A 13,225-nucleotide genomic window follows, 5' to 3' on the forward strand; every position below is an offset into this window, starting at 1 on the left:
CCAGTTACCCTCCCACTACAACCCAATGTAACAGTCAGTCAGAGCAGATGACAGCCCCCTTTTAAATTAGGAGGTGTTTAAGTTCCTTTAGGAAATAATTGTATTTAACACTATGCATCTGAATGAGCAAGACTCTGGAATTGAATACTGCTTGCTTAAAAGGCAGTGCCTGTCTACATTTATAAACTCTCTCATTTTTCACATGGAAATTTAATCAGACCGTTTTCACTGCGCTGCAGATATTTTTAGACGCGCTGTTCTAAAGTTAGACAGAATTTGTAAAATATTGTAAGTTGAAAGTCCTGCCTTCTGTAGATGATTGGAAAAGAAAGCAAGGCTCCCCCTTATGGAGTGGTGTGTCAAGGCACTGCCCAACACTGAGCTGAACACACAGGCAGGTCCTTAGTTGAATCCCTGATCTGTGCTGCACTGGCAAGGCCCATGGCTGTACAGATAGGATGAATGGCTGCAGTGTCACTGAAATAATAGTGAAGAATAAAAAACATCCACCAGCTTCTACAGAGGTGGAGATGCAGGGCCTCAATTGTGATGCCCACCATAGCCAGCTAACCTGCTGACAATTGTGTTGTTATGGAGACAGGTCACAGAGGTAAGGTACTGGAAAACTTCCCCAGAAATTCTCACGAAAGGGGAGAAGATATGAATTAGTAAGGTATAGAAAAGCTCTTGATTTAAGTGTCTCTTGCCTTCAAAAACTCTAGGCTAAAAATTCACCGTGGCTAGGAAGGCCAAAGCTGGCTTGAAATTGGACCTCTGGCCTCACTTGAACTGCCTTTGGAGGAGTGACTGGCTCAGCGGTGGCCAAATCCAATTTAGGCTACATGTGGCTTTAAGGTCACCTGGAGAGTGAAGGTGAGGGGCAGTAGAGAAAGGAGATAAACAGGAAGGAAGGGAGAGTAGGGTGGAGGTGTTGAGATTTTGAGAGGGCAGTGACCCAAGGGTGTGGTCTGGGGCTGGCAAGAGCACAGCCGCCCCACTCAAAAATTGGTAACACTTTTTGGCAGCAGTTACTGGCAAGGCTGCAGCAATCCCATCAAACCTGGAGTGGTACAAGCCTGCTCCCTGTGCTGTCTAATTTTGTTGAGTGTTTATTAAATGGGCTTTAGACCTCTCAGTTGAGTAGGTGGGGGGGCTCTTGCCTTCTCTAAGTGACTGCTTAGAATGCCTACATTATCTAAGGTCAGTATTTTAGGTACCCTTCAGGGCACAGGGTTTAGCATTATCCTGGAAATTGAGTGCCATAAGGTCCATTTTCTACCCTGTCTTTGTCCATTCTGAGAAAAAAACGTGTTATAATTGTGTAAATCAGTAGTTAAGGGTAAATGTCCCCAAATCTGATAGCTGCATGAAATAGTTAAGACAATGCAACAGATTATCAACTGTGCCAATTTCTGGTAAAGACAGCCTGTTACCTAGTTCACAGGTTAATAAAGAATGTTCTAGAAGAAAACACGATTTTTACTTGTACTTTTCACAGAAAAATTAACTATTAAGGTGTAACCGTGTCTGGCAAATATACACCGCTAATAAGAATTCAAGTTTTTTTGGGGAGAAGTATGACTATAAAACTCCGTGGTTAGTGAAAAATTATGGTGCAGCTATGAATGCTAGTCCAGTCTACAGTTTGACGGAATGTCTGTGTGTGCATTTGTATCTGTGTATTTGTTGTGTACATATGTCAAGATCTGTTGTGTGTGCTGTACTTGTTTGTGTTTTTGTGTGTGTATCTGTGTGTGTTTGTGTCTGAATGCTATTGTGTCTGTGTGTATCTCTGAATCTGTGTTTAATACTGGCCTTTGAATTGGCAATTCAGTGCTGAAAGACCTACAGCAGATCCCAGAGTATCTGGTTTTGATTTTTACGCCTTTATATCATGACCCAGAGATCTCTGTAATGTTCTCAAGCAATTTTGTTTGCTGCATTCTTTTCCTTTTTGATCACTATGTGCACTATTCCTTACTGATTGCAATCGGATCACTTGGAAGTCCTCATTTCCAACATGGCCGGACGGTAAAGATACCTCCAGATGGCATAGTAATGGACGCCTGCTCCGATAGCCACAAAAAGGTGCCAGATTGCATGTGCAAATGGAATCCGACCATCGCTCTTGAAGAACAACATTCCGAGGCAGTAGAAGAAACCACCCACCAGCAATTCAAACAGTCCAGCGGTGTTTGGCTGAGTCAAGAGAGTAAGAAAAACACATTCATTTCGATAAAGCACTTGGTTGTATAACACTTCACCAATACTGCAATTGAATGGTCTGCATCCCACTAACATCCTGAACAATTTAAAGACAATTTCATGTTAACGGGAATTTTTCATCTTAGCGGTAACATGGGGAACCATGGCAATCAATTTACCACAAAACAGGGTCTCACAAAAAGCAGTGTACCGCTGACTAGATCATCTCAGAATCATAGAAGCATTACAGCACAGAATGAGGCCATTCAGTCCATCGTGCCTGCATCAGCTCGTTAAATGAGCATCATTTCCTTGTGCCAATTTCCCGCTTTTTCTCCCCTCACCCCTGCACATTATTTTTGATCCAAATAATCATCCAATGTCCTCCTGAATGCCTCAATTGAACCTGTCTCCAGCATACTTCCAGGCAGTGAATTCCAGACTGTCATTACTTGCTGACTGAAAAAGCTTTTCCTCATTTTGCCCTTTTGCAGATCACTTTAAATCTGTAGCCCTCTTGTTCCTTCTACAAGCAGGAACATTTTCTTGCTATCTACTCTATCCAGCCTGCTCATGGTTTCAAAAACCTTCATCAAATCTCCTCTTAACCTTTCTTTTCTCCAAGGTCAACAGTCTCAATCTACTGTCATAACTGAAGTTCCTCACCCTGGAACCATTCTTGTAAACCGCTCTGTCCAATTCATTCATATCCTTCCTCTAACGTGGCACCCAGACGTGTACATAAGACTCCAGCTGAGATCTAACAAGCGTTTTGTATCTCAATTTAGAAAAGACTGCTGCCATCTGAGCCATAGCTGACGTGAAAGAAAAAGACTAAGAAACGTTGTTTCTCAATTGCTTGTATTTGTGACTTCTGCAGCAGCACAGTACAATGGTGATGTCTCTCTCTACTAGCTGGAGGACAGAACTGGCTCTGTAGAGAACACTCTCACCTCATAAGTCAGAAGATTGCAGGACCTAGGGACCCAGAGATTTGAACACAATTGAGACGAGGAGTTTGAAACCAGTGGGTCCAGATGCACGTGTGTCTCTTTAACATCTCTGAAACTCCCAGTCTTTTCTTTCTAGATTGTACCAACGTGACAAAAGCCTAAACTAAAATGCAGCAAGAAAAGTACGAGCTATATAATTACTCTGAGGATAAAGGTCTAATAATTGGGCTACACCTTATAGTTTCAAATGATTGTTTTGACAAAAAAAACCACTGTGCTCTAAATAAACCAGTTTGAGTGGTTTAGCTACACTGTGGTCTTGAATAATGGAGTCATACAATCATAGTTTTGGTTTGTTGTACAGGTTTCTGCAGTTAAATCCATTGTTGTTTTTTATTGTGGCTGAGATAACTATTCTGAATGTGGTTTGACAAAGTATATTTTTAATTGCTGATGTCATTTATTGAAGGAAATCTGACATTCTTACCTTGTCTGGCCTACATGTGACTACAGATCCACAGCAATGTGGTTGACTCTTAACTGCCTTCTGGCAGGCAATAAATGCTGGCCTAGCCAGTGACATTAGTGTCCCGTGAATTATTACAAAAACTTGATATCACAAGAATCAACAACAATTGTATTTCTGTACATCTTAAAGTTTGTTTTAAAGATGATTTTATTGATGAAGTTACAACAAAAATGGTTTTAAAAAGTAATAATTCAACTTTAAATTGATTTTAATTTTATTTATGGTGAATTGTAAATTTAATACGTGAATTTTTACATATACAACACGCATTTTACTAGAGATACGTAGTAATTTGCTAATGTAATTAGTTTCAAAGTATTGAATTTTTGTATTGTGGCTGTCAATAGATTTTATTTTAAGATTTTGTTTTTAAAAAAGGCTCTTCATATAAAAGGGATTGCCAGCCCTCAGTCTAGATTGACATTCTGGGTGAGGGAGTTCTATGCTATTGGAGGTCCCACCTTTGGATAAAATACTAAACCTCAGCCCTGTCTGCCTCTCTGATTGACCAAGAAGATCCCATCCCATTCTTTGAGGAAGTTATTTCTTGTTGGTGTCCTGGTCAATATCACTTCTCCAACCAATCTCACTAAAACAAATGATCTGGTCATTATCGCAATACTGTTTGTGAGGAATACTGTTTTCTGAAGAAGGGTCTAGGCCTGAAACGTCAGCTTTCCTGCTCTTCTGATGCTGCTTGGCCTGCTGTATTCATCCAGCTCTACACCTTGTTATCACTGTTTGTGAGGTTTTGCTCTGCATAAATCAGCTACCTATTTACCTGCCTTACAATAGTGAACACACTTCAAAAGCACTTCATTGGCAGTGTGAAAGACATTATGTAAACACAAGTCTTACTCTGAGATTCACAGTGCTCGTTCTCCAGTCAAGACATTTCGTAGAAGTGGATTTTCTTTTGCTCATTGAATCCCAAATACTCATACCGTATGTCAAAATTAAACTATGCTTTCTGCTGTACTTTTCTGGTCATACTTACAAGACACAAAATAAACAGTGGTGAGGTTCTGGCAGTACCTTCACTCCAGAGAAACTCCCACTATTTTCTGAAGAGCATGTTCCAACATCATCCTAGATTCCTTAACTGGTCATTCACTAAATTGCTGGTTCTGGAAGCTTGCTTTGTACAAAAATGGCTGCCACATTTCCCGTATTATAACATACACTTAAAAAAATCATTTATTGACTGTGAAAATCTTGAGGATGCTGTGAGCTTCTGAAAGATACAACAAAAATCCACGCGCATCCTGACTCTATTGGCAGAGTGTTTCAGTTCATTACAAGTTAGAGAAGCTTGTACTTATAATTTGTACTTATATAACACATAGACACTCTCAGACACACTCAGTCACACACACACGCATACATGTGCGCACACACACACTTGCAGACACAGAAACACATACACTGACACAGACATGTGTGCACTTCTGGAATCCAATTATAGAAGGGATGTGACAATAGTGGAGAGGATGCAGAAGAGATTTACCAGGATGTTAACTGAAGTTGCTGGAAAAACTCAGCAGGTCTGGCAGCACCTGTGAAGAAAAATCAGAGTTAATGTTTCGGGTATGGTGACTCTTCCTCAGCATCCGCAGTTCTTTCAAATTTTATTTACCAGGATGTTGCCTAGGCTTGAGAGTTCCATTAATAAAGCAACTGGACAGAGAGGGTTGATTTCCTTAGAGCAGCGGAGATTGAGGGGGGACATGTTTGAGATAAGATAATGATGGGCATAGATAGGGAACATAGAAACAAATATTTCCCGTTGATGGAGGGAGCAATGACCACGGGCATAGATTTAATGTTATGGCAGGAGTTTAAAGGAAATGTGAGGAATAACTTTTTCACCCAGATCTGGTGGGGATCTGGAACTCTGCCTGTAATGGTGGTCGAGGCAGAAACTCTTGTAGCATATAAGAATCAATTAGATGAACACTTGCAATGTCAAGGCATTCAAAGCCACGGGCCAAGTGCTGGGAAATGTAATTAGGATTGTTAAGCAGTTGTTTTTGACAGGTGCAGATATCTTGAGCTAAAGGGTGGGAAATCAGTGAGAGATCCAGTTGTCCCTTCCAGCAAAGATACATTGAACCACATGCCAATCAGGCATTGGACAGGCCACCAGTGGGCCTTCACCTCCAATCAAGACCCCAGGAGTCCTGTCCAGGGAGGGTTGCCAGCCAATGAGAGTCTAACAGTGCCATGGAGGAGGCTGCAGCTACTGCCAGAAGACCTGAGTACATTGAGCATGGGCTTCCCTCTCAGAACTGAATTCTGGTAGAGGTAGGAGAGTGGCAGGGTTTGGGTATGCCACTATTGCACCTAATTAATATTGCCCCTCCCTGCTCCCAGCCCATCATCTCCAGGAGCAGAATATTATGCCCACAGACAGTCACACAAACACACATAGGCATATACATATATAGACACACATACACTCAGATACAAACGCACACATACAGACAGACATACACAGACACACAAAGACACACAATTACATGTACACGCAGACACACACACTCAGACCGACATAGACAGACACACAAACAAACACACAGGCGCACACAGGCACTCATACATAGACACCCAGACACACACACACGTACATACACAGACACACATATGGACACTCAGATACAGATACAGACATCCAGACACAAGCAACATATACAGACACACATGCACACACGTACACAGACACACACACATGCACAAACATTCATACACACAGATATTCATAAATTGACACTCAGACATACAAACACAAGTACAGACACTCAGTCACACACTCACATATGCAGACACATACACATACAGACATTCAGATAGACATACACAGACTCACACAGCCACACACAGGCATACACACACAAACAATACCCTCACACAGAGACAAACATACAGACACAGACAGGTGCACTTGCACAGACGCACACATGCACACACAGACACTCAAATACAAACACTCATATACAGAAACACACACTCAGCTACACACATTCAGATACTTTCACAGGTATACATACACAAATATATACTCAGACACATACTCTCAGAAACACTGTCAGACATTGAGGACATCCTCCATCATGTATGAAGTACTAACACCATGCCAATTATGATAGATTTCAAAAACATTCGGCAATTCAAACTTGGACACCCATGAAACCGTGTATCCATGAAACCCTGTGGGCCATCAGCACCAGAGGAACAGTATTCAACCAAAATCTGTAACCTTGTGACCTATAGTCTGTACCCCGGGACGCACACCGAGATAAACATTAACTGCGCTTGGAGAACCATCAATTCAGTGAAAGATGCTCTTTGGTCTATCCAAAACTTATTGGTCTTTCAGAACAAGGAGTTGACCCCGACCAAGTGGTGAAAACTGGCACATTCCAAGGTCCAGGACTAAGTACTGAGGGATGCACTAAAGCTTGGAGCAGCTGCTGCCAAGGCGCAGTGGGGAAAGACCACTGTTTGAGGTCTTCCTGATGAAAGTAAATGGGTTCTGTTCAGTTATTGGACCCTCATTATAATGTAAATATTGGTATTTGATGTATAAGAGAGGTTTTTGGTTTTTTTGGATAGAGTCAAAGTCCAATGTTTTGTTTGTTTACTTGATATGTAACAGCATAGAACCAAACTGCATTTGTGACAATGTATATATACAAAGACGTTTTTATGAATAAGCTATATTTTTGGAACAAAAAAAATCCATCTTAAAGACCACTGTCTGAGACCTTCCTGGTGAAGGTAAATGGGGGTCTGTTCAGGTATTGGACCCTCTTAGTGTCTCAAATGTATGTAAATATAGTCTTGTATGTGTAAGAGAGATCTTTGGTTTTTTGGATGGAGTCAAACTTCAAATGTATGTTTGTTTCCTTGATATGCTACTGTACAGAAGCAAACTGCATTTGTGACTATGCATATATATAAAAATATTTTTATGAATAAAGTATATTTTTAAAATTAAAAAAAGGATGATTCATCTTGGCCTCCCCTGAGGACCTGAGCATCACAGATACCAGTCTTCAGCCAATTTGATTCATTCCACATGATATCAAGAAACAGATAAGGGCTCCAGATACTGCAAAGGCTACGTGCCTTGACAACTATACAGTTGTGCCCTAGAGGTAGCTGTGCCCCTAGCTGAGCTGTTCTAGTACCTATACAACACTGACATCTACCCGACAATGTAAAAAAATTGCCCAGGTATGTCCTATCTACAAAAAGCAAGACATATCCATTCTAGCCAATTATCGCCCGACTGCCTCATCGGTCTACACTCTATTCGCAATGAAGTGATGGAAGGGGTCATCGATAGTACTACTGAGTGGCATTTGCTCAGCAACAACTTGCTCAATTTTACATGTGGTACTTAGGGCTAAATGGATTACAGGTTATGAGGAGAAAGTAGAAACATGATACTGGGTTGATGATCAACCATGATCATACTGAAAGGCCTTCTTCTACTCCTGTGTTCTGTGCTTCTATATATAAGTGACGAATAACATTTGCACCACATAAATGACAGGCAATGACTATCCCTAACGAAGAGAATCCTACCATTTCCCCCGATACTTAATGGCATTACCACTGCTGAATCCTTCACTTTCACCATGCTGGGGATTAGCATCAACCAGAAACTAAACTGGACTAGCCAATTCCTAAGCACTATGGTTATAAGAGGCTAAGAATTCTGTGATGAGTGTTTCACCTCTTAACTCCATAAAGCCTGTCCACTCACTGTCTACAAGGTACACGTGAGAAGTCCGATGGAATACTTTCACTTTCCTGGATGGATGCACCTTTGACAGCACTCAAGATGTTCAACACCATCCAGGACAAAAAGCCCATATGACTGGCATCCCATCCACCACCTTCAATATCCACTCCCTCCAATATTAGCGCATAGTGGTAGCAGTGTGTACCAACCACAAGATGCGCTGCAGTAACTCAACAAAGCTCTTTCAACTGCACCTTCCAAATCCACAGAACACCTGTAAGTTCCCTGCCAAGCCACACACACGATCTTAGCTTGGAAATATATTGCCTTTCCTTCGCAATTGCTGGGTTAATATCCTGGAACTCGCTCTCTAACAGCACTGTGGGTGTACTTTGATAAATACACTGCAATGTTTCAAGAAGGTAGCTCACCACATTTCTCAAGGATAATTAGAAGTGGTTAATAAATACTACCCTAGCCAGTAATACCCATATCCCTAGAATGAAAAACACACACAATGCATATATATTAGAATTGTATTGGAAGAAAAACAACCATACCATTGATAGAATGACGAGTGCAGGAAAGATGCCCATGATCATATAGCAGATCAATTCCACAATTTTATACCTACAACAGGAAACATCAGAATGGCATCAGGAGTGACAGAGAAAGAGAAAAGAGTATAATCTTGAGAATGAGATTGTTACTATGATTATGTCCATCATGGATGAAATTAAGTACAAATTAAATCTTCCACACAAGGACAAACTGATAATTATATATCAATTGGGGGTTAATGTATTCGGATGCTGGGTATTAATTGTTCTAGCATAAAAGAGGAGCTATAAAGGCCTGTGTGGCACTGTGGTAGTGTCCTTACCCCTGAACCAGGAGGCCTTGGTTCAAGTCACAGCTGCTCCAGAGATGTGCAATAACATCACCGAACAGGTTGATTAGAAAAAATATCTAATAGATGGACTGGCAAGGCTTTGATAAATTAAAAGAGCATGATGTTAACCAGAACTTGTCAAACATGGCAATCAAACTGTTAAGGGCTAACACTTGGAGTTAGATATAAAAAACACCAGACTCTGAACACTTTATGAATTAAACAAGGCATTTGTACCTCATATGGCCATGTGTTTTGTGATAATCCTCATGAGGAACAGAATGCAGCTGATTAAGAATGAAGCTGGATGGTGATCATGACACACAGAACAGATGATCAGAGTGAGTTGTTGAGTGGATAATATTTCAGAGCAGATTAAAGACTGGAGAATGGGACAATTTTGCAGATATACCACTGTTAAAATTAATTTTTTGTTACATGGTGAGGGTGACGGCCAAGTTGTGAGATCCATGGACCAAGAGAATAAGGTGAAAGTGTGGAAAGCAATAAAGCTCTATGCAAGTAGTAATAGAGGAAGAGACATGCATTTCAAAATGATCATAAATTCATGAAGGGCCCCCGATAATGTAAGGCAGAGATCTCCCAGTAACCCCTGCTCATGACAGTGGATAATGTGATGTGTCAGTGTTGGACTAGTTTGGACAAGGTCAAATATCAGGCTATAGTCCAACAGGTTTATTTGAAAACACTAGCTTTTCAAGCGTTGCTCCTTCCTCAGGTGTAGTGAGAGAGGAGATATCAAGGCACAGAATTTATAAGAAAAAGATCAAAGGATTATACAACTGATGCAAATGTATAGAATAAGCCTAAACTGGCTGGCTGACTCCCTCCTGTTAAATCTTTAATCAGTTAGAAAGGAGATGCAGGTTACGACTGATTAAACTTCATGTCCCAGGATTTCTTTTAAGTCACTGCCCTGAGATAACTTCAGGTTTTATCAATATATACAAGAGGTGACATCTCAGTCAGACAATGCATTTTAGGTATGAAGCCTTGTTTAGAATCTGTCTGTGTTTTAACCTGGAATCAGGCTGGTTTTATTTCAAAATCAGGGATAACAGTGGAAGTAGAGCCGTCTCCTGTAAAGATAGCCAACATTCATCTAACAGAACTAGGAATAGATCATGAAGCTTTAGTGGCTGCCACTAAATCTGAGGATAACCGAGTAAGAGGCAGAAGACAAAGGGAATTGGAGAGAATTTGGGATTTATTCTGAGGTACCAATTGGGGTTAACCAGTTTTGTCTCAGATCAATCCATACTTTGTATTTAGGGCTTAAGAGCTGGTGGTTCTGAAGAAAAACTGGTTGATGAAGGTGTTAGTGGAAGCTCCCCCAACAGGCAAAACAGTTTTCAGATACTCATAGTTCTTTTGGTCACATGTTCATGTGATTGTAAATCAGTCAACATTAAATCAACATTTCTGCAGTGTCATGCTTTTCAGAGAGAAGTATTTCTGAATCTGCCCAAAGTGACAGCAGTTATGGGAGGATGACTGTGCAAAGTAAAATGCATTAATAGCCTGAATGGTACATCCAGAATGGAGTCAGTTTTGGTGAAATCTGTTTTGCTGAAAGTAGGTTATGTTCAACTAAAGGCAAATCCCACAGTGTTTATCAGCTTCCTTTACGGTACCAACTTCAAGGATCTTTAGGATTCATGTGACACTTTCTCACGAGATGGTGTTACAGAATTCAAGGAAAAACATCATCAATTAGGGTAGAATTTAAAATTGGGCTTTTTAAAGACATTAAGCAAAGTTGGTCTTGTGTAATTTTACATCAGCAATCCCGTTCAGAGAGGGTTACTCCCTCACAGTCACTCCTATTCAAAGAGTGTTACTCGCATCGCAGTCAATCGTATGAGGTTATTACAGAAAAATGATATTATACCTAAAAAGAGAAAAAATGTGAAGTTTGATTGGTCAGTTGAACTAGTTGGCCACTCAAGACTAGACCCAACACTGGTTTTGAGGGCGTTGCAATTAAGTAGATCAATGAAACACCTGAAGTGCTGGGATGCTTTAAGGCAAATAAAACATGATTGAAATTATATTTGGAGAGATGTATTCTTAAGTTCTCATCTTTCCATGAACCAAAGAACATAAGAACATAATAGCTAAGAGCAGAAAAACCCAATTCAGCCCTCGAGCCTGCTCCACTATTCAATACAATCACGGCTGATCTTATCTTGGCCTCAACTTTTCCTGTGCACTCTCCACAACCCTTCAAGCCATTGCTAATTAAAAATCTATCTCCTCCTTAATTTACTTAGCAATTTCCCAGCATCCATCACACTCTGGAGTAGTGAATTCCACAGATTCATGACCCTTTGAGAGAACTAATTTCTCCTAATCTCTGTTTAAATCTGCTAATCCTTACCCTAAAATTAATACTTCTCATTCTAGATGGCCCCACATCAGGAAACTATGTATGTCTACTTTGTCAATCTCCTTTAGCATCTTATAGACATTAATTAGATTCCCTTATAACACAGTGTGGAGCTGGAGGAACACACCAGGCCAGGCAGCATCAGAGGAGCAGGAAAGCTGACGTTTAAGGTTGGGACCCCTCTTCAGCGTCGGCAGTTCTTACTATCTCTGAATTAGATCCCCTTTCATTCTTTTAAACTCCAAAGAACATGAAACTGTGATACAAGATTGGGTATGATAATGTGATGACAATATTTAGCATGTGATAATATTGGTAACAGAGTGACTCATAGACAAGGGAGAAACCACTTAGGTCATATACAACCAGATGGGACAGAAAGGACCCAAAATAGTACCCTCTTTTAAGAAACAAGGACAGAAATTGCTGGAAAAAATTCATCAGATCCGACAGCATCTGTGGAGAATAAGCAGAGTTAATGTTTCAGGTCCAGTGAACCTTCTTCAGAATAGATTAAACAGATCATCAGAACCTCTTTTAAGTGCAGAATAAAACCCAGGTCCCAAACCTCAGGGCAGCCAAAACTGTGGGATCAGATCAAACAGGTGGCAGCAAAGGAGACTCCAATTTAATCATAAATTGGAGTGACACATCAAAATCATTGAGGGAAAAGCAATAGAAGACTTAAAAAGATCAGCCTACATCAGAGAATGTACTGAAGCAGGTTGTGATGACAGCACCAGTTGAGCAGCTACAGCCTGATAGACTTTATTCAAATCAGAAGGGCCAAAGAGAGACTGCTGTTGCGAGATTTGGAAGAAACAATTCTAAGGACATCAAACAGTGTTGGGTTTGCATGCCAAAAAGTAGAAACACCAGGTTAGTATATTCGTTGGGCCTCTCACTGATGACATTCTTATGAGACGGGGTGGTGGGGGGAGGGAGGGTTGTTAGAAGAGACCGCTGCAGATTTTCAAACCATCATCAATAAATACTTCAGCCCAAAATCTTGTGACCAAGTGAGAGCAATTTACTCAGGCACCCCAGAGTCGTCAGATGGAGCAGTCTCATTGGGTAGGCCATAAGGAACACCGCAGGTGCTGGGAATGCCGAGTAGGGGAGCAGACTGTTTCTAAATGCAGGAAGCTTGGACATTTCAAGCTGGTTTGCAAATTTAAAATGTAGCAACAGGGGAAAAAAAAAAGCAAGAGAAAATTCCTGTACAGCAGGGCATTTCTGGAAGCAGGAAACTCCTGAAAGAAATAAATTCCACAACATATGAGGCATAGTGGCTCAGTGGTTAGCACTGCTACCTCACAGCGCCAGGGACCTGGGTTTGATTCCACCCTCAGGCGACTGTCTGTGTGGAGTTTGCACATTCTCCCCGTGTCTGTGAGGATTTCCTCCCACAGTCCAAAGGTGGGCGGGTTAGGTGGATTAGGCATGGGAATTGCAGGGTGATAGGGTAGGAGGATGGGTCTGGGCG

General features: G+C 41.0%; 1 protein-coding gene across 1 annotated transcript in view; it reads right to left on the reverse strand.

Annotated features, from left to right (window-relative positions):
- Nucleotides 1-1,707: 1,707 nt before the first annotated feature.
- mmd2a (monocyte to macrophage differentiation-associated 2a) overlaps nucleotides 1,708-13,225 on the reverse strand; it is an 89,383-nt gene continuing 77,865 nt past the window's right edge. Inside the window, exons 7-8 of the mRNA XM_048609654.1 lie at nucleotides 8,998-9,067; nucleotides 1,708-2,199 (exon numbers count right to left, since the gene is read on the reverse strand). Of these exons, the coding sequence (XP_048465611.1) occupies nucleotides 1,996-2,199; nucleotides 8,998-9,067 (274 nt within the window). The 3' untranslated portion in view covers nucleotides 1,708-1,995. The remainder of the gene's footprint in view (nucleotides 2,200-8,997; nucleotides 9,068-13,225) is intronic.

This window comes from Rhincodon typus, chromosome 21 (assembly GCF_021869965.1).
Source record: "Rhincodon typus isolate 14 chromosome 21, sRhiTyp1.1, whole genome shotgun sequence".
Lineage (NCBI taxonomy): Eukaryota > Metazoa > Chordata > Chondrichthyes > Orectolobiformes > Rhincodontidae > Rhincodon > Rhincodon typus.